The 27424-nt window shown below is 42.5% G+C and overlaps 1 protein-coding gene across 2 annotated transcripts in view; it reads left to right on the forward strand.

Moving 5' to 3' along the window:
* Nucleotides 1-27424, forward strand: part of LOC129814296 (calsyntenin-2-like) — a 290404-nt gene extending 262980 nt beyond the window's left edge. For both annotated transcript variants that reach the window (XM_055867330.1, XM_055867331.1), the window contains 9 exons: nt 9091-9253; nt 11449-11615; nt 14674-14822; nt 22220-22431; nt 22545-22718; nt 22925-23070; nt 23354-23474; nt 24007-24194; nt 24494-27424. In XM_055867330.1, the coding sequence (XP_055723305.1) occupies nt 9091-9253; nt 11449-11615; nt 14674-14822; nt 22220-22431; nt 22545-22718; nt 22925-23070; nt 23354-23474; nt 24007-24194; nt 24494-24691 (1518 nt within the window). In that variant the 3' untranslated portion in view covers nt 24692-27424. The remainder of the gene's footprint in view (nt 1-9090; nt 9254-11448; nt 11616-14673; nt 14823-22219; nt 22432-22544; nt 22719-22924; nt 23071-23353; nt 23475-24006; nt 24195-24493) is intronic.

Consider the following 27424-nt stretch of genomic DNA (forward strand, 5'->3'; position numbering starts at 1 on the left):
TGGTAGCCGATTTTAAAAGTTCTACCGCTCCAATATAATTATTCTGTGATTTCATTTCTGATCAGTTTTTATGAGATATGTAGCCGCTTTTGTTTGTTTCCCTTCAATTGATGGGTGTTGCGATAGTCTGACGCGTTTATTATGAGCTAGACAACATTGAATTTTGGCTTTAACCTGGTTTTCCATTGGTCAATGGAACACAAATTGGCGCACATTCTCAACCAATCTAATCTAACAATGTGGATATTCGTAAAATCCGTCATGATTGATGTATTGTAACGGGCCCACAATGTGGTTACTAATGTCCGATTTGGCTTTTTTTTCCGCTGCATAATATTTAGAAGTAGTCCCTTTTTAGGTTTAGAATAAGTGACTGCTAAATGCTAACTCCTGTTCATATAAGCTGGTAGCATAGCTAGCATAGAGAAATCAGTGGCGGTAGTCGTTTTGACCTGTAATGCAGTTGATTGGTGACAATGGCTTGAACATGTACAGTATTGGGGTTGACATCCAAACAAGCATTGTACTCAGATTTTTACCTCAACCTAGTGTAAAATACACATATAAACAATAGCCTAAATGTATGCTAATTTCGCTGGGGTGCAATGAGGAGATCCGGGATATTTTCCATGGCTTTTCCATTGTTTTCGTCAAGTTCCATTGACCTCTTTACCGCATCTATACGAAAAGGGAACACCGTTTTTGGTCGCTTTCTCATTTTAAAACCCGATAACAATAACCCCTCGATCATTCTTCAACATCTCAAATGGCGAGACTGACTAGCTACCACATGGACAGACTCCATTAGTGTGTTTGTGTTGGGAGCATGCTGTCCATTTAGTCAGGCAATGCCCATATTATTCTGACATATTTTAGAATGTGAAAATAATGTGAATGTTAATGCATAATGCCAATGGGTAGGCCTATTAAAAAATGCAAGTGGTAATGCTTACTTTTTGTCTATAAGCTATTACAACAATTAACTATAAAATGTAGGTCCTTACAAATTACAATTAATTGCTGGAAAAAGTACTTGAAAGTACTTGAATGTGACTGTATGAACCCTGTATAGCAGGGCTCTCCAACCCTGTTCCTGGAGAGCTACTGTCCTGTAGATGTTCACTACAACCTTAATCGAGCACACCTGAATCTAATAATTAGCTAGTTGATAAACTGAATCAAGTTAGTCATAACTGGGGTTAGAGTGAAAACCTACAGGAGGGTAGCTCTCCTGGAACAGGGTTGGAGAGCCCTGCTGTATAGGCTACCTACTCAGCCCCGAAATGAAAGATAAAATCACCTGCTATTGAAATCATTCGCCTGTACAGAATATAAAGGTCATTCCAGAATTGGAGTACATTTTCTGTCCCACCCATGAAATTAGAAATAATCCATGCCCAAAATACTAAAACATGCACTTGTGTAAATTATACTTGTCTTGAGACAAAAATGTAAATACAGTTGTAGAAACTGTATTTACAGGGGCATCTGCCCCTACCTCCTTCTGCACTGTGTCGGCATCCAGATTGAAGGGACCACCTGCCATATGGCAACACCTCGAACCCACCTCGAACCCATCCTGAGGGAAATCCAAGAGAGATGCCCAGATGTGACAACCATCCATTTGGTCCCACCTGTACAAGCAGCGTGGTCATTTTGACCTCTTTTGTACTGACATTTTCAAGAAGGAGTTTACAAGAGGAACCTGGAACTACTTTGAAGCCAGTCATGGCAAAGGTGCCCCAGATGGTGTGGGTGGCACATTGAAGAGGAGGGCCGACAGGCTTGTCAGCCAAGGAGTTGATATCCCCACGGCATTGTCCCTGTACCAAGCTCGGAGTGAGGGACAATCGAAGGTGAAATTGTTTTACAAGCTGTGTAGGATTCAGTGAAAGAAAAGCCAGCTGACCTTCCAGCCGTGCCATCCACAATGAGGCTCCACCAGGTGGTCACTCTTTCACTTGGGTGAATTCTCTACCGTGACATCAGCTGCATGTGTTCTGCAACAGGGAATCTGGAGTGTGATTGCCAAAAAACAAAGTGCTTCAGCTTTAATCTCACAGACGACCACACAGAAGACTCCATACACAGCACTCCAGAAGAAGTGCAGTGACACAGTCCAGAGGTTGTGGGGAAATGGTGTGCCCTGGTGTACGACCACACCATTTACCCAGGGATCATCCAAGAGGTGAATAAGACCCCCTGCCAGGTGAAATGTATGCATAGAGTGGGGGTAAACCCTTTTTTTTCTGGCCGTTGAGGGACGATCTCCTTTGGTATCCCTTTGAGGATGTGTTGACCCTCATTCCTCCCACAAAGAACGTTGCCTCACGCCACATGGGCATCGCAAGTGAGGTATGGGTTACTCTGGCCAGCCACTAAAATTAAATCTGAACATTATAACATCAGCTTTCTAAAATATTGATCAGTTCATGACTCTTTTTGATATAATCATTCATTTTAATGCCAGGTTGTCAGCCTACTGTGATATGATACTTTTTTAAATGTTTGTCCATTGAATATTTGATTAGATCCAGTTTGTGGTCTTGTTGACATGTTTATTTTTAATCATTCCTACTCATCCTGTTGATCCTTTTTCAAAAATATATATAAAATATTATTACACAACATTCCTGTGGTCCTGGGTATTTATTTGTCACCTTTATGTCATGATCTAGAATCAAAAGTAATGTAATCCATTCAACCCTGTTTACTTTGCGCTATCCTGTTACTCTAATTTCAACCCTGTTACCATATCATTTTTATAAATATAATCTTGAATGATTTTCTCAGCTCACGAGGGTTTAACCTATTGTCCTTTTAATAGTTTGAATGATTATATGCATGACGTATGAGGAAATATTTGAAAATAAATTCTGAAATTAGTAGAAAATAAAACGTGTGGCTATTGAAAAGTTGGGCAAGATATATTTCAAAAGTTTCTGAAATTAAATGAGTATCCAATGTGAATGTGACTTTCTTTACTTAATGGTAAAGGATTTATTAAACAATATTTTAAAATGTACTTTTTTCAGGTTCCTGAGTATTCGTAACAGGGTTGCGCCAAACATAGCACGCAACAAATCAACCATCACTTAAAAAGTACTTTTGATGCCTGAGCCTGACGAATCAAATTATTTAATGGTTTATTACCTGTTTTTCTTAAATACATAACAGAAAATTATAAATAAAGGGTACATTTTTCAAAAGTGTTTTACTTTAATGCCTAAATTATCCTCCAATTCTGGAATGACCCAAAAATATTCCAAAACATTCATCCTGTTTAAAATAAGGTACTAAAGTAAAACTGCAAAGAGATTGGCAAATAAATTAACTTTATGTCCTGAATACAAAGCGTTATGTTTGGGGCAAATCTAACACAACACATCACTGAGTACAACTCTTCATATTTTCAAGCATGATGGTGACTGCATCATGTTATGGGTATGTTTGTCACCGGCAAGGTTCACCAAGAATGGTTCAGAGTTGAAAGCTTAACAAACATAGTCTGGTCTCTGCTTTTATAGAAAAAGTACAACCTCTTTTGTCTATGTGGCAGTGTAGTGTATAACAAGGGCTGAACTTAGTGTAAAAGGCGATTGGTTTGTCTGTGCAGAATAAAATAACCTGAGGTTGATTGCACGAGGGCACAAACGTATACCTGCGTTTTGTCACAGTTCACACTATAATGTGCTCCTTCCTGCAAGGTTCCACACAGCTGACTTTCTGCAGATAGTAAACACAGGGGATGTCTCACATGCTGCGGTCGCACCTAACGGATCTTAGCTATACGCCCAGTCTTATGACTAAGTCACACAAAGACAAGTTTGTATCAGGTTAGAAAAAACAATAGCATATAACAAGATACTTTTTTAAGCATGTAAACACGGGATAGCATGACCAATTATGTAATTTTCCAAATATACACTGTGTACAAAACATTAAGAACACCTTCCTAATATTGAGTTGCTCAGAACAGCCTCAATTCGTCTGGGCATGGACTCTACAAGGTGTCAAAGCGCTCCACAGAGATGCTAGCCCATGTTGACTCCAATGCTTCCCACATTTGTGTCAAGTTGGCTGGATGTCCTTTGGGTGATGGACCATTCTTGATTCACACAGGAAACTGTTGAGCATGAATAACCCAGCAGCGTTACAGTTCTTGACACACTCAAATGTTGCACCTGGCACCTTCTACCATACCCCGTTCAATGGCAGTTAAATATTTTGAATGACACACGTCTCAATTGTCTCAAGACTTAAAAATCCTTCTTTAACCTGTCTCCTCCCCTTCATCTACTCTGATTGAAGTGGATTTAACAAGGGACATCATTAAGGGATCATAGCTTTCACCTGGGTTCCCCTGGTCAGTCTGTGTCATGGAACGAGCAGGTGTTCTTAATGTTTTGTCCACTCAGTGTACACTGGAGTTGCTTACCAAGATGACATTGAATGTTCCTGAGTGGCCTAGTGACAGTTTTGGCTGGCTGTCTAACAATGATCAACAACCAACTTGACAAAGCTTGAAGAATTTTTTCAAGAATACTATGCAAATGTTGTACAATCCAGGTGTGCAAAGCTCTTAGAGACTTACCCAGAAAGACTCACAGCTATAATCACTGCCAAAGGGGATTCTAACATGTATTGCCTCAGGAGTGTGTATACTTCTGTAAATTAGATATTTCTGTATTTTTCAAGAAATGTGCAAACACTTTGTTTTCACTTTGTCATTGTGGGGTATTGTATGTAGATGGAAATGGAAAATAAAAATAATAATAATGTATTCAGGTTGTAACACAACAAAATATGGAATTAGTCAAGGGGAATGAATACTTTTTGAAGGCACTGTACATTATCCATTAAACATAACTGTCTTTAAAAACAAATGTTGTGTCTGGTATGGCCATTTATCAACATCGGGAGTAAAATATCCCTGGACTGTCCATATTTGCAATATGTAACTAAATCAAGTCAATCGGGGGGATTGAGTTACTTGTACCAGAAGGGCATGGACCGGAATCGAACCCACGCCGACACAATATGGGCTATATGTGCATGCTGAAGGCAGCAGCCCTAACCACCCCAGTTCACGATTGCACTCAATTTGAACAGTTGATTTGTAACCGTAGGTTTACTGGAAATCTTAAGATGTCCTCTTTTTCAATAATATAGTTTATACTGTAGATCAAAAAAATCATAGGCAGTGTTTTTTGCGTGGTTTTCTACCTCGCTATTGTCCTTTTCATCTTGTCTTTACATCTGATTATTAAAGGCAATTAATGTTCATTGGCCACAGTAGGCTATAGTTTAGGTGTTGATGTGTATGGCTGCAATCCAGATAGATTTTTGTACATTTGAATGTTGCAGTAATAGGACCTAGGCCTAGCGTTTGAGCAAGCGAGAGAGAAAATGATTTTGATAGCATGCCTGATCCCAATGACTCGACTGCCCCCACATGGAGAGAAAAACAACTGCTCATTTTCAGAGAATTTATCTAAATCACGAAGCTCATTAGAATTTCCTGATGCAGCAGGAAAACTCTCTGCGATTAAAGAGTGATCAAGTTAAGGTCCGACATCTGTATGTAGGCATACGAGCACACCTATGGCCACGTGGATTATGTATCAATGTTTAACGACAGCGAGGAACCTCGCTTACTCACCCTGATTTAAAAAATACAAAAAAACATTTAAAATTATGCCTCAAGTTTGTGAACATGAAAGGCTTCCTGAGTGTGCGAGGCATCAGGGAAGGAGTTAGCCATTCCTGCCTGCATTGTGCACTGAGGGGAGAGGTTGTTCATGGCTCACTGGTAATCAGTAGCAGCATGAGAGTGTATTACTTGAATGATAAACCCCTCAGAGCACTAGGGAGACATCTACAAACACACTGTTAGACTGTTTGACAGCAATCTCCCTCCGTATAGTTCATATAATAGAAGGAAGTTACCCCTCAACTTCTGATCTAAGGCAATGTCTGTGTTGTACTTCCTAATGATAATGGGTTGATCCTAGCTTTGTGCTTGGGGGCTTCTATCCAGAGTAGTCTGAACTACTAGACATTTCCAATCATATAGTACTGTACTACTGCTATTTGACAGTTATCTCCCTCCACAATAGAGCTCAGCCATGTAACTCAATCTCCCTTTAACCTCTAATCCAAGGTCAGTTTTGCGATGTACCCCCTGACAGTTACATCTCCCAGTTGGGGAGTTGAAAGCTGATCCAAGATCAGTGATCTAGGCCAACTTCTCCCTGGAACTGTCTCAGCACTAGATACTCACCAGGGGGGAACAGAACACTATTATAAGAGCTGAGCTGGGTCAATTTTCTTTCGATTGGCTGGCGCTTGACGGACTGCTGGGCTGGATTTGACAAGCTTTGATTCTGCTCCTGGGGAGACTGAACCACCAAAGGTGAGCGAGTGTTTTAGGCTTGATGAAAAAAAATTCTGACGGTCCCCTGACTCGACGCTCGTAAATCCATGTTCCCTTAATGAGCGACTCATTAAAGTTATACTTAATTAATTACCCTGAAACAGACAACAAATGATCAAGAGGGGAGCGGGATGAATCTGAATTAAGTTTAATGTGTTTTTCATTACAGAGGGTGGGAGGGAGACTGCCAAACAAGCGTTATTGGATTTGGGCTTCATGATAACCGCAAGTAGTTAATTCATGAAATATTGTCCACAGCGATTTGAAAGATAGTAAAGTGTGAAACCCAGGTGCATTATTATGATATTACAATGAATTTGTGGGGCTAAACTAAGGACTCACAAACATCAGTTCCCAAGGCAAGTGCACTAACCACAGTCCCCATAGATGTGACCAACTTTGAAGTGCTTGCACCATGTCTATTGGCTGGTTTGTTACAGTATTATATATTATTGAATCCAATTAAGTATAAGTGTGTGAATGTGATTATCATTCACACAAGCCAAAAAAATCGGGCCAAATCAATGGGTGATGTTCCCCTTTAAAATTCTTCCCAGTATCTGGGTAATTTTCACCCTGTTACAGCTACTTCTAGTAAAACATCCACCCAAATCAATTGTGTTCCTGGATCCTTTTACAGCATTATACGGCTGCGTTGAGACAATGACTTATCAACGACCCAAGCCCATCCCTACCGTTGTGTCGCTGAGTTGTCATAATGCCTCAGAAAATGTACATTACACCAGGGGCGTTGGAAGACACCATGTTAGTAACTTAATGTATGTCCCTCTTACTGCCCTGGATGCCTCTGCTGATCCCACAGCTATTGTATGCAGTAATCATGTGCCTATGGACCAGAGTTATACTGTTAGCACTGAGGCGGTGTGCCCTAGTAGGAAATCCAATGTGTGCACTAACATAAATACCTCTGCTAAGCTTCCCAGTAAACCAATGAAAACAATCAAGCATCCCAGAAAAGTGCTAAAAACAGCCCACATTAACATATGCAGCTTAAGAAACAAGGTTCATGAAATCAATCATTTGCTAGTAACAGATGACATTCACGTAGATAAACTCACTTAGATAATACCTTTGATAATACACTGGTAGCAATAAATGGTTATAGCATCTACAGAAAAGACAGAAATGACAAAGGTGGAGGTGTTGCCGTTTATATTCAGATCCACATTTCTGTTGAGCTTAGAGAGGATCTCATGTTAAATACTGTTGAAGTAATATGGCTACAGGTTCAGCTGCCTCACCTAAAGCTCATTCTGGTGGGAAGCTGCAATAGACCACCAAGTGCTGACAGTCGGTTTCTGGATAACATGTGTGAAATGCTTGATAATATATGCGATATCAACAGCGAGGTATATTTTCTGGGTGATTTAAATATTGACTGGTTTTCATGAGTCTGCCCACTCAAGAGAAAGCTTACAACTGTAACTAGTGCCTGCAACCTGGTTCAGGTTATCAGTCAACCTACCAAGGTAGTTACAAACAGCACAGGAATGAAATCATCAACATGTATTGATCACAGTTTTACTAATGTTGCAGAAATGTAGCGATCACAATACAGTAGCCATTTCTAGGAAAACCAAAGTTCCAGAGGCTGGGCCTAAAATAGGGAATAAGAGGTCTTACAATACATTTTGTAGTGATTCCTATGTTGTTGATGTAAAGAATATTTGTTGGTTCGTGGTGTGTAACGAAGAGCAACCAGACGCTGCACTTGACACATTTATGAAATTGCTTATCCCAGTCACTAACTTTAGAAAAGTCAGCTCCGTCATTCATTGTGGCAAGATTGTGGCAACATTAGCAAACTTTCCAGCAACAAACGCTGACACTAGACATCCAAGTATACAGAGCATTCAGAAAGTATTCAGACCCCTTGACTTTTCCACATTTTGTTACGGTTACAGCCTTATTCTAAACTTGATCAAATCGTTTTTTCCCCTCATCAATCTACACATAATACCCCATAATGACAAAGCGAAAACAGGTTTTTAGACATTTTGGTGTAACCCTGGATTGTAAACTGTCATCGTCAAAACATATTGATACAACATTAGCTAATGGGGAGAAGTCTGTAAAGAATACAGGGCTGCTCTGCCTTCATAACAGCACTATCAACAAGGCAGGTCCATCAGGCCCTAGTATTGACGCACCTGGACTACTGTTCAGTCAGAGTTAGGAAAATTGCAATTGGCTCAGAACAGGGCAGCACAGCGGCTCATGCAAGCCACACATTTGATAATTTTTTTTAGCAGATATAAATACACCTTATGGAACAGCGGGGACTGTGAAGAGACACACACACACACACACACACACACACACATACTATATGCACTATACACACACGTACACATGGATTTTGTGTTGTAGATATGTGGTAGTAGAGTAGTGGCCTGAGGGCACACACTTAATGTGTTGTGAAATCTGTTGTGAATGTATTGTAATGTTTTTTTAAATTGTATAACTGTCTTAACTTTGCTGGACCCCAGGAAGAGTAGCTGCTGCCTTGGCTGCAGCTAATGGGGATCCATAATAAACACAAATACTGTGCTTAATTAACTTCTCAACAAACCCAGAGCTACACAACTCATTGGTTTAACTCAATGCTAACAGCATGTCCCTATGTCTTACAGATCTGTGATAAGGAGTGGCACTACTACGTGATCAATGTGGAGTTCCCTGCCGTGATGCTCTTCGTAGATGGCGTAACCTACGAACCCTACCTGGTGACCGACGATTGGCCCATCCATCCCTCATCAATTGACACCCAGCTGACTGTGGGTGCCTGCTGGCAAGGTCATTATAGACTCCTGTATAGGGTCCGGTGTCCATACCCACTCTTTGTGACTCTGAGGCTGTCCTAAAATGCACAGCGTACCTATAGAATTTCTGTATTTTTTACTGTAAAATAAGGGGAGGGAAGGAACAGGGGGGAGGAGTCACATAATTTTCCTTTGATTTAGACATGTTTCCTCACAGCCCAAGAATAAATCATGTGGTTTTCCGTATCCCAGAAACAACTGCTTATTGGTTTCAATTGACTCGGACTTTAGGTAGTCACGTAGTATTTTATGTTTCAGAATGCCTTGCCTGTTACCATAGGGATGAGTCAGTTTCCCTTATCCAGTCCAGGACAGTGATTAAACACTCCCAAACTTAAGACTAAGAATGCTTGTAGCAGGAGCACAGACAGAGAGAGAGAGCGAGATACAGAGAGAGAGATACAGAGAGAGCGAGAGAGAGAGAGAGAGAGAGAGAGGCTCAAGAGGCTCAAGCTTGGAGACATCAAACAGGAAACACAGGCTGTCAATTCCAGCCGCTTGAAAAGAGGAAACTAATGAATCCATTTGAATGAAGAAGCACTACTTAACATCGCTTTTATGATCAAAATAATAATTATATAAATGTGTTAGCTGGGGGACAGATGGATACAGCTGAATCGCATGAGCCACACTCGAGGTCCAACGTCAACTGTATTTCGGTGTCATTTTAATTTATTTTCATCCGGCTCCTGGTTGCAGTTCTCTTTTTTTTCTCTTGTCCCTCTCTCTTTCCATGAATCTGTGATTGTGTGAGAAAGCCCTGAAGAAGAGATTAAGCCAGCCTGAATGGAGTACAAGTTCTCTGGCTATTACATCCCAATGAAGCTGCTCTAAGCTTCACTAAGCTGCAACTGATAACTTTGCAGACCATTAGTGAACAGGATTGCCTTTCTCTCATTCCCCCCCTCCCAACCACCCTGCACGCAATCAACAACGTCATAAAGAGACACAAGGAATGAAAGGCACCAGATCCGACCTTAGCTCGTCCAAAGCAAAACAAGACGTGTGACAGAATATGGTTTGTTTTGTCCATTTTCATGAGGAAACCATTTATTGAGATTCCATAAGAAGAGCATCGTTCAGAGCAGAGTAGACAAGCAGTTTTTCTGTGTAATGTCACTACTGGGGAAGTTTAGGGCAGACCGACTCTGGCTGGCCTCAGGCCTACTACGATAGGAGCCTCTTAACCATAAACAAAATCCTGAACCTTCTCTAATTTCCTAATACAACTTGTTCAAACAATCCATTTGAACTTAATTGCTATCTTTCTTACTGTAGGTGTAAATATTATGCAGCCAGGTGTGTAAAAATAGCATATGTTAGCACTGAAGCCTAAACGCTAAATGTCTTCTTGTTCAAATTCTCCTCTTTGGGGGGACGAGACCGAAATAAGCCTGAAAACACACTCTCTCGCTCTGTGCTTCGGTGCCACAACACTTAATTGATAACATCTGTCTGGGAAAATATAAAATAACTAAAAAATCATGCTGGTGCAGGCGGCGGCGAGAACACTTGAGTATGTCAGCAAGAGACACGGCTCGGGGACCGTTAACGACTAGCAAACTGCCAGCACCATCTGCCAGTGAATCAAAGAAGAAAAACACACACTTGCCTCAAAAAGACGACGCTAGTTTTTTTTATTGAAGGCCTAGTGTCCCTCTGCTCTGAGCTCAAATCTACCTCAGATTGGACATTTTATTTTGTTGTTTTGAAAGTCACTTTTAAAAAAGCGTGGGGAGAGCAGATGGAAGCTGATAAACAAAACGGGCTATCATTTCCATAGTCACGCTACTGTCTTTATTTCACAATCCTGTTTCAGTTGGTATTTACTTGATGTTTCGGCCTGCTAGTAAGTGATGCGAAAACAAAGGTAACTGTGTTAGCCATTGTGTAAATAGCTTAGTCTTGTTGAAAGGTAAGTTATATAGGTTCATCTCTTTTACTATAGTGTTATTTCTAGCTTCATCTAAGTAAATAAAGTAAAATACTGTAAAATTAAGAATTACCAAAGCATGTTCCTACTATTATAATAGAGGCATGCTCCATATTGCTTTCATTGCACTGTGCTTTCAGAACAGATTAAGGAGAAGACAATCATTGTCCACCACTTGACTGTACAATATTGCACCTTTGAACTGAACAAAAAAACTTTCCTCTTGTCCTCCCTAGGTGGTGAGGTGTCCACCCCGCGGTTCACCCAGTACTTCCGGGGAAGTCTGACAGGTCTGACCATCCGGCCAGGCAAGATAGAGACCCAGAAGGTCATCTCTTGTCTACAGGCCTGTAAGGAAGGACTGGACATCAACTCACTGGAGAGCCTGGGCAAGGATATCAAGGTGACTCACTGGGGCAAACACACGCAGATACAGTACCAGTCAAAAGTTTGGACACACCTACACATTCAAGGGTTTTTCTTTATTTTAGTATTTTCTACATTGTAGAATAATAGGGAAGATATCAAAACTATGAAATAACACATGGAATAACCAAAAAAGGGTTAAACAAATCCAAATATATTTTAGATTTTAGATTCTTCAAAGTAGCCACCCTTTGCCTTGATGACAGCTTTGCACACTCTTGGCTCTCTTATAAAGGTGCATTTTTATGGTGAAAATGATCTTCTTCAAACTTCATGCGCTGCTTATGTGTGCCAGTTAGGCTCTACACCGGTTATAAAGCGGATTAATGTGCTTCATTTTAAGAAGTTATTTGGCCACTTTAGTTGTGATACAAAGCTTATCAAAACAAATAGGCCCATGGGCTGGGAAGGATACATGAGGTGTGCAACTATGATTTGAAAAAGTCGTCAAAAAAAGTGGTGTGCGCTGTTTCTTACCTTAATGCTCAAACTGGGCGACATTCACAAGTGGTAATAAATCATTCACAAGTGATAGGCTAATATTGTCACTCATCAAACTATTCTTAATTTAATATTGTCTTTACATATACTCAATAATATATGTGTGGTATTAGTTTTGATTTAGAAATTGACCATTATCATGCGACTGTCTCGGAACATGGGCATGCGGGGGAAAAAACATGTAATCTATGCACTTAAATAGTGAATGGAGGATGCTTTTCTCATGGTTCATTTTCAAGCCAGCCAGGTAGGCTACACTCCTGTTGAAAGTGAAGCAAAATGTTCAAGTTAGGAAAGTTGATGAGTAAATATAGTAGGCCTAGCCTATAGAAAGCTGATGGAATCCTCCTGTTTTTATTAGAGGCCATCAAAACTCTGTTTTCTCTGCATTTGCATAGCCAATGTCACGGATCCCTCTGGAACTTTAATTGCGCACACCTGGTCCCTATTCCCACTGATTGTATTTGTATATATGAGCCCTTTGTTCCCCATGGTGCTGTCGATTATTGTTACTATTTCCGTTGGTGCGTGTGAGTACCTGTGCTGTGTGTTTTGGGCTTTTATGCCCTTGTGGATTGCACAGATGATTACGGGTCTCGTCCCGTGTGTTAATCATTGTGCGCGTGTGTTATTTATTCGAGGTACTCCTCTCTCTTTTCTTTGGGTTTCAACCCTGTGTTTTTGTTACGTGTTTGTTTGGTCTTTGTCCCCGTGCCTTCACATGGCACGCCGTAATTTGGGAAAAATAAAAAAACGATTACACATTCCTGCGTCTGTCTCCCGATCCTTCATGCCAACGTGACAGCCTATAGAAATGTTGCACAACATGAGCTCATGGTGTGGCAGAAAAATGATGTATTCACCTTATTTGTTGGATATGTAACAATTATTTACAGAGAGATATTTCTGTCCTGCTAATTCTGAGTTTTATGGCGTCCACTCTAGCTTCCTGGTGATAAAACCTACAGCTGGCATTCCAGTGACAGGATGTGGGGTGGTTGTAACTGGGATAGAGAGGAGTAGAACAATGCCTCATCGCCTCATCTTCCTGGTATCTGGGATACTAAGTAAAACACCATGCTGTGTAGATAACCAAGGTGGCTTATGGGAAGATTAGAAATGACTGACTAAGCAATCTTGGTATCATCTATATAAACTGTGAATTGTCTGTAAAGGGTAGGCTCTCAGCCTAACAGTCAGAACAAGACTGTTGGGCTGACGGTTTCATTATTGCGATAATTAATCGATATTAAATAAAGATGATTGATTGAAGAAATTACCAAGTCTCTCTCAGTACCGAATTTCCACGACAATGGGCCCTCATGAAGTGTTTGATTAGATTTTCGATTAAATTTGCATTGACGTCAGAGTGATTAGAGGGACAAGAGTGCTGAGTACCAGGCAGTTAGCACGTTCGGTAGGCTACTAACGACAATCAGCAGCATCAGAGGTTGGTTACCGTGACTAAGTGGTCACGTGGAATTTGACTGCCGTCATGACCGCCGGTGTGATAATAATACGGTCACTGTAACAGCCCTAGGAGCAACAACGGCTCAGCCTCGAAGCAGTAGGCCACACGAGCTCACAGAACAGGACCGCCGAGTGCTGAAGTGCATAGCACGTTGCAACATTCACTAAAGAGTTCCAAACTGCCTATGGAAGCAACAACAGGACAATAACTGTTCGTCTGGAGCTTCATGAAATGGGTTTCCATGGCCGAGCAGCTGCACACAAGCCTAAGATCACCATGCGCAATGTCAAGCGTGGGCTGGAGGGGGGTAAAGCTCGGCACCATTGGAATCTGGAGCAGCGGAAACTCTTTCTCTGGAGTGATGAATCACACTTCATCATCTGGCAGTCCAACAGACAAATCTGGGTTTGGCAGATGCCAGGAGAACGCTACCTGTCCGAATGCATATTGCGAAGTGTAAAGTTTGGTGGAGGAGGAATTATGGTCTGGAGCTGTTTTTCATGCTTCGGTCTAGGCCCCTTAGTTCCAGTGAAGCGAAATCTTAACACTACAGCATACAATGACATTCTAGCTGATTCTGTGCTTTCAACTTTGTGGCAACAGTTTGGGGAAGGCCCTTTCCTGTTTCAGCATGACAATGCCCCCGAGCACAAAGCGAGGTCCATACAGAAATGGTTTGTCAAGATCGGTATGGAAGAACTTGACTGGCCTGCACAGAACCATGACCTCAACCCCATCGAACACCTTTGGGATGAATTGGAACGCCGACTGTGAACCAGGCCTAATCGCCCAACATCAGTGCCCGACATGACTAATGCTCTTGTGGCTGAATGGAAGCAAGTCCCCGCAGCAATATTCCAACATCTAGTGGAAAGCCTTCCCGGAACAGTGCAGGCTGTTATAGCAGCAAAGGGGGGACCAACTTCATATTAATGCCCATGATTTTGGATTGAAATGTTCGACGAGCAGGTGTCCACATATTTGGTCACGTATTGTGTGTTTGAAACACTCAGACACTTACCCTCTTGTATCAGTTGATTCATGTGTTCTTCTGTGTGTGCAGTTTCACTTTAACCCGGCCCAGTCCGTGCTGGTGATGGAGGGAGAGGACCTGGAGAGTGTCAACACAGCCATGGGCAAGGTCTCCTACATCAACTCACGCCAGTTCCCCACAGCAGGCCTCAGACGGCTACACATCACCACCACCGTACAGTGAGTATGGAATCGAACAATGTGTATGCGGGCGCACGCACGCGCACACACTTAATCTGTCTCACACACATGTTCACACTCCTCAACCTCTCTCTTTCTCTCTGTCTCTCTCGGTCTAGGCTACAGAAACATTTATTGCACCCAACCATACATTTAAACCCCTTTGAAATATAGGACCGCAAGGTCACGGAGACACATGCAAGTATCATTTGTTGAAAGGCTCCTTAGAGGAGGAAGGGGAGGACCATCCTCCTCAGTGAATTTCATAAAAAATAAAAATGGTGGAACATTCAAAAAGTTCATTTTTTAAGGCGGCACAACCAGTAATTGAGTATAAGGGGGCAGTTACTTTTTCACACAGGGGAATTGTTAATTTTGGTAATTAAATAAATTAAATAAGTATACATTTTTTGTGTTCTTTGTAAACTCAGGTTCCCTTTATCTAATATTAGGTTTTGGCTAAAGATCGGATAACATTCAGTATCAAACATATGCAAAATTTGAGAAAATCAGAAAGTGGGCTGTCAGAGCTCTTGCAGCATGAACTGACATGTTGTCCACCCAATTAAAGGACCAGAGAATGAATCTAGTACTGGAAGCATAAGCTACAGCTAGCTAGCACTGCAGTGCATAACATGTGGTGATTAGTTGACAATACAGTAGGTGAATAGATTTGAACTTGAATTTAATTTCTTCAAAAATTAAGGAGAAGCAAGAGAGGGAGAGAGAGAGAGCTAGCTATATATTTTTTTCGCTTTCACTTGAAGGTGCATTATATAAAACATTTCCCTTTGTGACAAAACAAGCAAGTATAGTGTGGAGAATCATTGTACCATCTAAACTGCTGTGAAATATATTTTCCATAACCAAAAATATTGTGTTGTCAACTGTTTGGAGCTGGTGAACAAAACCGAAAGTAAAAGACGCAAAAACTAAACGTAACAACGAGAAGCATAGAAATAGCGCACATAGAACAGATCTAACACTACCTAAACTTGCTTTCAATGATAATGACAGATCTATAACACATACTTCTATGTGAGCTTGGTCAGGTCGCCCAAAAAGTTAAATATTGCATCTAGTTTAGCTTACTCAAACACCCGGCTCAAACAGAGAGGGATGCTATGTTAGATAGCTGGCTATGGCTATCCAACACTGGAAATCTTCCAAGTCAAGGTAAGCTTTTGGTTTTATTAATTTATTGCCACCGGGGGCCTGACGGTGTAACTGCTTAACTGCTTGCTGTACATTGTACTGCATGATTGTAGCGTGTTTACTAACGCATTTGTTTTAGTTGCTATGTTGACTATGACATTAACTATTATGGTGGCAACGATGTAGGCTGTGTGTAGTTAGCGGTTAGTTAGCAGTTAGCGGTTAGTTAGCGGTTAGTTAGCAGTTAGCGGTTATGGTATGAAGGTTTGGCTTGGAAAGGTTTTTTCGCCTGGTCACAGAATAGTGCGTAGATGTGAGAAGAAATTCTACAAAGAGCAAAGAGATCATGCTGTTTGTATATGGCTGCTATGAAAGTGAACTGTGTTTGGGGTGATTAGGGGTGTATTCATTCTGCCGATTCTGTTAAAACGTTTCTTAAAGTAAACTTGAAGCAAACGGAACTAATTGGGGATACACATACATGAATTAGTCCAATAGAAACTATTGTTTGCAACTGTTTTCACTGGACTAATGATTACACCCTAGATCAGCTAGATGCAGGCAAGAGTGTGCAAGGCGGTATTGAATGTGTCACTGTCTGTCACCTTGATGACTCAAATTTCTCTCTCGACCTGTGCACCTACATTGTAAACTTTCATTCACTGGCTAGGTTGGGTATAGGGGAAATTCCAGCATCATGTAGTAGCTTAAAACTATCAATGGTTCACACAAACAAAAACATCAGAGGTGAACAAATGCTCTTATCTGTGTGTGTGTGTGTGTGTGTGTGTGTGTGTGTGTGTGTGTGTGTGTGTGTGTGTGTGTGTGTGATACGGTCCATGGTGTTTGCGCATTCCGAGGCTTTACTTTTTCTCTGTATGTGTCATCAGGGTCAGCGTGTGTGTGTACGTCTGACGTGGCGTCGATATCAGTGTCTTGTGTGTTCCAGGCTGTGTGTCTGCGTGTGTGTGCCCGTCGAAGCCTGTGCTCTCTCCGTGTCTGATATGCTAATCAGCGTCGCTTCCCTCTCTTTATCTCTCCCCTCGTTAATGGCTGAGAGGACAGCCGGGTTGCCGTGGCGCCCCGGTTGACTCTGAGCTGTGGTAGCCTGGGCCGACGTGGCAATTGCTGATGATGAGGATATGAATGATGGCCATGAAAGGCAATCTGCTGTGTCAGGGTTCCTCACGTAGAGAGCACTACGAGAAGGAAGGTTGATCATTAGAGGAATATAATGCTGTTAAGAATGACTGGGTGGGTGACTGGCTGGCTCGTTTTCTGTCTACCTCATGCTCAATATCCTTCTCTCTCCCGTTACCCTCTCTCTGTGTTTCTCTCCCTCTCCTCTAGTCACCATTTCAAGAACAAAGAATTCGATTGTAATACTTCCTTTTGGTGTGAGGGCACTTGTGTTAGAAAGGAAAACTTAGCATCATACAGTGTTTTTAACAGCTCATGTGTTTGCGCCATTACCTACTGAGAAAGGTAAAGGAAGAGATGGTATGCTGAGATTGAGCAGTCTTATAGGAGTTAATGAAATTTATTGGTAAAGAAATACATGCCCAATACAAGAGAGGAAGTGAGAGTGGAAGAGAAAGTACAAGGTTGAGCGTGTGATATAATTTTTGTTCCCCTTATTTTACCAGGTAAGTTGACTGAGAACACATTCTCATTTTATGGCAACGACCTGGGGAATAGCTACAGGGGGTTGGAAGGGAGGGGGGTGTGGGGTGAAGGAGCCAATTGGAAGCTATAGGGGAATGAAATTAACTGCTAAACAAAGGTAGGTCCAAATAAGAGAGAGAATGAGAAAGGATGGAGAGAAAAGGTGAAAAAGGTATGTGTGTGTGTGTGTGTGTGTGTGTGTGTGTGTGTGTGTGTGTGTGTGTGTGTGTGTGTGTGTGTGTGTGTGTGTGTGTGTGTGTGTGTGTGTGTGTGTGTGTAGTTTGTTCACAGTTAAGCAGTATGGGGGGACGGCCAAATCAAATTGGACTTGTGTGGTGGATAGCGGACTCCTGCCACAGGAGCTGTAAAAGGTTTAGTCTAACTAACCGCCTCGTATAAAGAGAGATGGCCTGTCCTATTCAGCAGGCACTTTAATGCTCCATACGACAAGAGGCAAAATCACCGACTGCATCCCAAACGACACCTTATTCCCTAGCCTCTTGTCAAAAGTAGTGCACTATGTAGGGAATGTGGTGTAATTTGGGACACAACCCCTTGCTGGTCAGATGGCATTTATTTAGCGAGGGCCTTAGTTTAGTAGGGTGCATGCTACTCCTCACAAACTTTGTTCAGCAGTTAAACTGATGTTGTTCCGGGGTAATTGTTTGTGGAGTTACAGCCATTTGTGCTAATCAAAAGAAACACACACACACGATTGCTGGTGCACCCTGTACGCATGCATGCACACACACTTCCCAATGAGTTTGTTTGGTAGTTAAGTAGATCAGCTAATCACACACGACACACACACACACTTCCTAGCCATACAAATACAGACATCCCATTACAAGCCAGTCTGGTATGTAGTTAAGAAGAACAACGTGTCTTAATGCAAGGAATTGCCATGGGAAAGCCGCTTAAACAGACCTCGAATGTGACAAATGTATTTTCGCTAGTAAACCAGAGGCAGCAGACAGTTATCATATAAACAAAAGACCATTCTTAATTACCGCGGGAAAGTAAATGAATTAGTAAGTGAGTGAAGAGCACTTTTCACCAACCATTGAAAAGCGTAATTACTCAAGGCGTTAGGTGCCGGCGTTGGCATTACTCCTGAGAGACTTCACTCTGCTCTTCTCAAAAGTGTAATGAACCTGGATGATGGCCAGCTTGTTTTACCCAGACTGCCTGGGTGGCAGGACAGCTCCTCGCTCTGGGTAGAAGGTGCCCTTAGGATCTACTGAACAAAAATATAAATGCAACATGCAAGGATTTTAAAGATTTTACTGAGTTAGAGTTCATATAAGGAAATCAGTCGATTGAAATAAATTAATTTGGTCCTAATCTATGGACTTCACATGAAATCCCCATGCAGCCCCACGTACTTGCAAGCCAGACCCACCCACTGGAGAGCCAGGTCCAGCCAATCAGAATCATTTTCCCCCACAAAAGGCCTTTATTACGGCCTCCTGGGTGGCGCAGTGGTCTAGGGCACTGCATCGCAGTGCTAACTGCGCCACCAGAGTCTCTGGGTTCGCCCCCAGGCTCTGTCGCAGCCGGCCGCGACCGGGAGGTCCGTGGGGCGACGCACAATTGGCCTAGCGTCGTCCGGGTTAGGGAGGGTTTGGCCGGTAAGGATATCCTTGTCTCACCGTGCTCCAGCGACTCCTGTGGCGGGCTGGGCGCAGTGCGCGCTAACCAAGGGGGCCAGGTGCACGGTGTTTCCTCCGACACATTGGTGCGGCTGGCTTCCGGGTTGGAGGCGCGCTGTGTTAAAGAAGCAGTGCGGCTTGGTTGGGTTGTGCTTCGGAGGACGCATGGCTTTCGACCTTCGTCTCTCCCGAGCCCGTACGGGAGTTGTAGCGATGAGACAAGATAGTAATTACTAGCGATTGGATACCACGAAAATTGGGGAGAAAAGGGGATAAAATTTAAAATAAAAAAATATTTTTTTTTAAAGGCTTTTATTACAGACAGAAATACTCCTCAGTTTCATCAGCCGTCCGGTTAACTGGTCTTAGACGATCCCGCAGGTGACGAATCCCGGATGTAGAGGTCCTGGGCTGGCGTGGTTACACGTGTTTTGTGGTTGTGAGGCCGGTTGTACGTACTGCCAAATTCTCTTAAACGACGTTGGAGGCGGCTTATGGTACATTAAATTCTCTGGCAACAGCTCTGATGGACATTCCTGCAGTCAGCATGCTAATTGCACAATTTAAGACACCTGTGGCATTGTGTTGTGTGACAAAACTGCACATTTTAGAGTGGCTTTTATTATCCCCAGCACAAGGTGCACCTGTGTAATGATCATGCTGTTTAATCAGCTTCTTGATATGTCAAACCTATCAGGTGGATGGATTATCTTGAAAAAGGAGAAATGCTCACTAACAGGGATGTAAAAACTATTTTACCCAAAGTTTGAGAGAAATTAGGTTTTTGTGCATATAAAAAATGTCTGTGATCTTTAATTTCAGCTCATGAAACATGGGACCAAGACTTTAAATGTTGCGTTTATATTGTTTGTGCAGTGCATTCGGATAGTATTCAGACCCCTTGACTTTTTCCACATTTTGTTCAATTACAGCCTAATTCTAAAATTGATGAAATTGTTTTTTTTTCTTCTTCAATCTACACACAATGACAAAGTAAAACAGGATTTTTGAAATTTTTGCAAACGTATTATTATTATTTTTTAATAATCACATTTACATAAGTATTCAGACTCTTTAAGCTGTACTTTGTTGAAGCACCTTTAGCAGCGATTACAGACTTGAGTCCTCTTGGGTATAACGCTACAAGCTTGGCACAATTGTATTTGGGGAGTTTCTCCCATTATTCTCTGCAGATCCTCTCAAGCTCTGTCAAGTTGGAAGGGGAGCATCGCTGCACAGCTATTTTTTTGTCTCTCCAGAGTTGTTTGAACGGGATCAAGTCCGGGCTCTGGCTGGGCCACTCAAGGACATTCAGAGACATGAGACATGTACCGAAGCCACTCCTGCGTTGTCTTGGCTGTGTGTTTAAGATTGTTGTCCTGTTGGAAGGTGAACCTTCACCCCAGTCTGAGCGCTCTGGAGCAGGTTTTCATCAAGGATCTCTCTGTACTTTGCTCCGTTCATCTTTCCCTCGATATTGACTGGTCTCCCAGTCCCTGCTGCTGAAAAACATCCCCACAGCATGATGCTGCCACCACCATGCTTCACTGTATGGATGCTGCCAGATTTCCTCCAGACCTGACGCTTGGCATTCAGGCCAACGAATAAAATCTTGGTTTCATCACACCAGAGAAACTTGTTTCTCATGGTCTGAGAGTCTGGTTCTCCCATCTCCACAGAGGTTACTCTGGAGCTCTGTCAGAGTGACCATCGCGTTCTTGGTCACCTGCTTGACCAAGGCTCTTCTCCCCCAATTGCTCAGTTTGGCCAGGTGGCCAACTCTAGGAAGAGTCTTGGTGTTAACTAAAATCTTCCATTTAAGAATGATGGATGCCACTGTGTTCTTGGGGACCTTCAATGCTGCAGTCATTTTTTGGTACTTTTCCCCAGATCTGTGCCTCGACACAATCCTGTCTCAGAGCTCTACAGACAAATCTTTCGAACTCATGGCTTGGTTTTTAGCTCTGACATCATTGTCAACTGTGGAGCCTTATATAGACAGGTGTGTGCCTTTCCAAATCATGTCCAATCAATTTAATTTACCACAGGTGGACTCCAATCAAGTTGTATAAACATCTCAAGGATGATCAATGGAAACAGGATGCACCTGAGCTAAATTTTTAGTCTCATGGCAAATGGTCTGAATAGAACTAGTAGATTGAAAGTTATTTTACTACATTCACTGAATTAAAAAAGTAATAACTCCTTAAATTTTCTTTGTTTGGGGTTACGCTTCATGTCAACCGTGGGCTTAGAAGGTGTTAAATTGTGTTGATGAGAAAATGTGATAATTAGTGTGTGTTTACATTATATTAGGCCATTTACAGGATAAACAGAGAGAGTGTGCCTCCGTGGGCGGGTGCATGTCCAAGCGTGCCTACGTTTGTGTACGTGTGCGTGTGTGTTATTGGACATGGCCAACTTGGGGCCATCTGTCTGAAAATAGCATCACTCCCCCAAAAAGTCTGAAAAGCTGCAGCGTTCTATGCCAACAGAGACAACTTGCGATTACAATTGGACAAACATTGGAAGTCCACTTTCACTGTTGACTCCGTCACAATCTGTCCCTACATTATGTGTCTCTCATCTCTGAAATGAAAATGAAAAGTGCCCAGTCATTCATTGCTAGGACCAGAAAGAGTATGTAGTCAGTAATTAATAGTGACACACAATGCAATTTATGCCATTTTCAATTCCAATATGATTAGTATCAGATGGCAGTGATGTTCCCCTAGTCTTTCTTACCCGGTTACTCCTTATCTGTAGGCCAATTATTTACAAAAACTGCCCTGGCCAGAACAATTATGACCTGAGGAAAAGAAAGTGCTCTTTCTACATTATCTGCGTTCTCTGTCGATCTCCATGTTCTTCTCCTTATCCCTTCTTCTCCACCCTCCCTCTCTCCTGTTGTTTTTGGGTGCTCAGGTGTTTCGGGGAGGACATATGCATCTCCATCCCAGACATAAAGGCAGTAGTAATAGTCCTGCCACCCAGCGAGCCACGGATCACCATCGCTGGTTCAGATCGACTCGTCAAGCCTTCCGCCGACCTGCGTGGAGCCACGGGCGTGGCACCGTTCAAGGAGCTGCGCATCACCAGCACTGTAACCAAGAGTGACGGTGTGCCGTTCAGCGCAGGTGTGTGGGGTGGTTACCATGGATACGTGTTGATATAGCGCGGCGTTGAAAAAGTGTGTGTGTGAGCATTCATGTCTGTGTGTATGTGTGTGTGTGTGTGTGTGTGTGTGTAGGTACAGTCCACAGGCCTGGTGTTCTGGAGGTTATGCACAACCTGGATTACTGTGATGTTCTGGTGATCGGAGAGGAGCTCAATCCAGAGCATGAGAGTCTGGAGATTCACCACAGCTCCCTAATAGGGAAACACCTGGACGCCACAAACTCCACCTCAGGCATCTCCATATATGGTATGTACTTCAATTTATGAAGCATTATTCATATCACACTTTTCATACCTGAACATAAATTCCTTATCGTGTGTCACCTGCTTGGTAATGGTACGAGAAGCTCTTGAAGTTATTAGAGCTGGGCCCAGCGTTGAGCCCTGAGGGACACCATCTATATATGGCTGGGAACACCAGGGACACCTTTGGTAATAATGCATTTTCCCCAGGTGTGGACTCCATGGCCCACTATGAGGAGGCCCTAAGGCAGGTGCGCTATAGGAACTGGCGCCCGGAGACCCTGACTAACAGGAGGTTCAGGCTCACCTGCTCCGAGCTCAACGGCCGCTACACCAGCAACGAGTTCAATCTGGAGGTCAGGAAAGAAGCTTTATCCATCTTTCCTTTTCTATTTCACCCCTTTCCCACTCACACTCTCTATTCTCCCATCTCCACCACTGCCACTCCTCTGTCTTCCTGCCTCTTTCTACACCCCCCTCTCTCTGTTTCTCTCACCCTTCACCACTCAGTCTCTCTTCTCATTTCTGCACCTTCACTCATCATCCAGACCTATTTACCCTTTATCTCATCGATCTATCTTTCTCTACATCATTGCCATCTCTATAATGACTGATATATGTACTTTGTTCCGCCCTCAGATTAGTGTCCTCCACAATTCAGCACCAGTAGAGCATGTCAATCACATGGCTGTCCAATCTCAGTACATGCGGCCTGTGCATCATCCACTGATTGTGCACACTCTCAATTCCCACATCTCAGGTAAGGCAACCAGAAATGTTCACCCACATAGACACACAAATGTACACACGCACCCACACACACGGTGAGCACATGTCCCTGCTACTATCAGAGGCTTGAGAGTGTGTTTTGTTGAACTGGAGAGGGATCCAGATTAGGCTAAGCCAGGGATCCTTTCTTGAGCGGATGGTCAGGGGGCCGGAACATAATTATAAATCATTTTTAGGCTGCAAATTGACTGCAAGAAGCCCAAACAGATGCATGGGAATACTTTGGAACAGATTTCTAAAAGTAAAAGAACTGGATGGGGGCAAATCAAATCACTCATGGGTCTAATTTGGCCTGCGGCCCGCCAGTTGGGGAACCCCGGGCTACGCCTTCAGATCACACACACACACACACACACACACACACACACACACACACACACACACACACACACACACACACACACACACACACACACACACACGACTGAGTGATCTCCCAAAGGTAGGGAGGACACAGCACATTTCTTGTAATTCAGGTGAATTTAAACATTTCTCCCCCACAGGCACCCCTCCAGCTGCCACGGTGGTGATAGTGATCTGTATCGCCGCCCTGGTGGTCATAGTGGTGCTGGGAATCTACAGGCTCCACAGTACCCACCAGGACGGCTCCAAGAGGGAGGAGGACGGGGCCAAGGACCCAAAGACGGACTGGGACGACTCCACCCTCACCATCACAGTCAACCCTATGGAGGTGAGAGAACATTATACAAAGAATGTCCCAAAGAAGGCACTGCAAACTATATCAACTCGATGGCACTTGAAATGATTGAATATGTCTAGGTGTATTTGAATGGCTAGGAGTTGATTTGTGGTTGAGGTTTTATTACATGCATTACATTGACTCTGTTTGGGTATTAGATTTAGGTTTTGGGTTTTGTAGCAAGGCCAGACATCACCTACAGGGATCTTTTCTGATCAATAGCTTTGAAGTGTCTTCTACAGTAATTCAGTGTTTCACTTTATCCTGTCCTGCACATCGGAGGGCCTCAGGCGGTGGAGGAGGTGGTAAGAGACGAAGAGGAAGATGATGATGAAGAAGAAGAGGACGATGAGCAGGCAGGCGACATGAGTGCAGAGTCAGGCGACAGTGATGAAACAGAGGAGGAAGAGGAGGAGGATGAGAGGGAAGTGAAGGAGGGAAAGCAGAAGAGCAAGCTGGAATGGGATAGCTCCTCGATAGCGTATTGATCTGTCACACATGAACACACACCTACATATTATACAGAATCTGCAGTCACAATCATTTGTGAAAACGGCACATTTTTTTTATGAAATGTTGCTCTCTTCTGGTCAAACTAAGGCATTACAACCAAAAAGGTTGACTAGCCATAAGCAATCGTCCACTTCTCTTGCCAGTGGAGCTGATTTCTCCCATTTTGGTGTAACTACTTAATCCTATTTAAGACTGCCATTGACAACACAATAGGGCCAATTGAAAATTTGCACAAGCACATTTCCACCTTATATCCAATGGCTTGTTCATCTGTGTTGAATTATTTCTGGGTTTGGACACAAAAGATTGGACAGCACATTTTCCCCGTTATCTATCTCAATTGCTCAGTTACTAATACAAAAAGATATTGGAAAATTGTTCATTGTAAATTGTATGTCCGCTCTTTAGCATTAATACAACTTGCTGAATTTTTTTGCAATTTAATACTGTACTTTAAAGTTTTTTTTTTTTGCATTAGATTATGAGATTATATTTTATTCATTTTAAATCTTGGAAATGTTTATTTTACGTCTTCTGAAAGACAGACTAACAAATTGTCATTACAGAGGTATAAGAGAGGATGTATTTACAAAACAAATTTTGAACATTTTGATAGATTCTCCTTTTTTTCTGTCTGCCTGGGTCTTTTTCTTGAACATATGAAAAAGAGAGAAAAGTTCCTGTATGTTTTTATAAATCCCTCGTGACGTGTATATAGCAGGTAGCATAGCTGAACTATAATTCACCTTGTCTCCCACCTACCTTTCCTCAAACTGTATGTCCAAATTTGCTTGCATCAGGGTCATTTTGAGTAGTCAAGTTGCCCCTAACCACATATTTAGAATCAAATGACCTTCCATCAATCCTAACTTTAAACATTTGGAGGAAAAATGGACAACTGACCCTAGATTAGTGCTTGAGGGTGACTTTAGCGCTCATGGTCATTTCTATCTCTGTGTTTGCTGTTGACTTGTGTCCCTGCGTGTGTCCACCTACTTCTGAGGCTGAGATGAGGGTATGAGAGTAGACACTTAAAGGGATAGTTCACCCAATAATCAGACTTTCATACATGAAAAATGATCTCAAATCCATGCCATATGTTGTTTAAATCACGCAATATGCACATGTAAGCGTCTGACAAACAAATGTTGGGGTAAACTCCCTTTAGTCACCACCAGAGGGGAACATCAGTCAAAATTTCTATTATTGGCTTGACAGGTTAGCATTTTCAGCCTGGGCACAGAGACAACTTGTCACATTGGGCGCGTTCGAGCGGATCACTTTTGTCAAGTCGGTGCGTTGGTCACCGCCTTTCAAAGTGTGTTGCATTATGAGAATAAAAATTGTCAGACTTGCGCCTACACTTCGCCTCCATTAACTTTACAAAAATCATGTGATCAAAAGGTAATGAAGTTTAGACTGCAGTCGACTGCAAGTTTCTGCAGTTGCTCTTCACCAACTTCATCCTGCAGCCGTCGCCTGCATTGTGGGAGGCTCTATTGTCAACCAATCATTAGGGTGTTTTTGTTTAACCCACGAGAAAGTCACTCAAATAAGATATATACAAATGAGTGCGATATTTTAGGCTCTCATTCACTAATTGATTGTAGCCTACAATGTACACACATATGATTTCAGTTTGATTGATATGGGGATTGGAGATGTTTATTTTGACATTATGAAGAAAAACTTTTATTAACAATGGCATCATTGTCATGTTAATCTGAGCTTTGCTGTTTGAAAACTACATTAGTGTCCGACTTTCGGCTGTCGCAGTTTCTCCTCCCACGACTTCAGTCCTCGACTTTAGTCTACAGTGGGTTGCTTTAGCCTTACCACTCAAACACGCCCATTCTCTTTGGTCACATCTCAATGGGTTAAAGTGGCTTCCTCTCCTTGTTTTCTTTCCTTCACCTGCCATCAAAAACACAGGTAAGGTGAAAGCAAACTGGTGGGTGCCATTGCCTACCAGAATTCTGCTTCCACCTGCCCATTTCATGTCCAGACAGATTAAGGAAAGGAGTCAAAGAGACTAAGTATTGAGATACACCCCTTATGTTTTTCTATGACAGGCCACCTCTGTCAGAAATCCCACTGTAAAAAAACTGAAACTATTGATCCTCTCGCTCCTTCTCTGGTCGCCTATAACATGTCTACTCTAGCTGAATCTAGCCAACTCCTTGTTTCTGACCCCTTGTATTTCCATGAATGCCACTCTAAACACTGCATCCGTTACATGTTTATGTCTGTAGCAGTGGTTAGAACTCTTCCCCCTGTCATCCTTAATGCCTGTGGTTGTAATGTTATCATTGTGAGACGCGTCTACCATTGCCTTGTTTCACCCCATCTTTATACCATGGGAGAATCTCAAGTGCACACTCCTCACATCCTCTGTCCTCGCCTCCTTCTTAAAACCCATTGGATGAGAAAGCCAGAGGTCCTGCCCCTCTGACCTTCTCCTCCAATGGGTTTTGAGGAGGTGGCTAGCGAGAATATGAGAAGTAGGCAATTGAAATTCTCACCATGTGTGTCATAGAGGAGTACAAATCAACTGTTTTGCATATAAACCCTTTAAAAACAGTTCAATACAATTATTTTATATATGATTATTTTTGTTTTGTTTTGTAAATGTTTGGGGTTTCTTTCTCTTTGGTGGTAATGGCAGCACTTTCTGTACATTGACCAATAAAGACTTGTTTTAGAATCTA

This window comes from Salvelinus fontinalis, chromosome 17, assembly GCF_029448725.1.
Source record: "Salvelinus fontinalis isolate EN_2023a chromosome 17, ASM2944872v1, whole genome shotgun sequence".
Classification (NCBI taxonomy): domain Eukaryota; kingdom Metazoa; phylum Chordata; class Actinopteri; order Salmoniformes; family Salmonidae; genus Salvelinus; species Salvelinus fontinalis.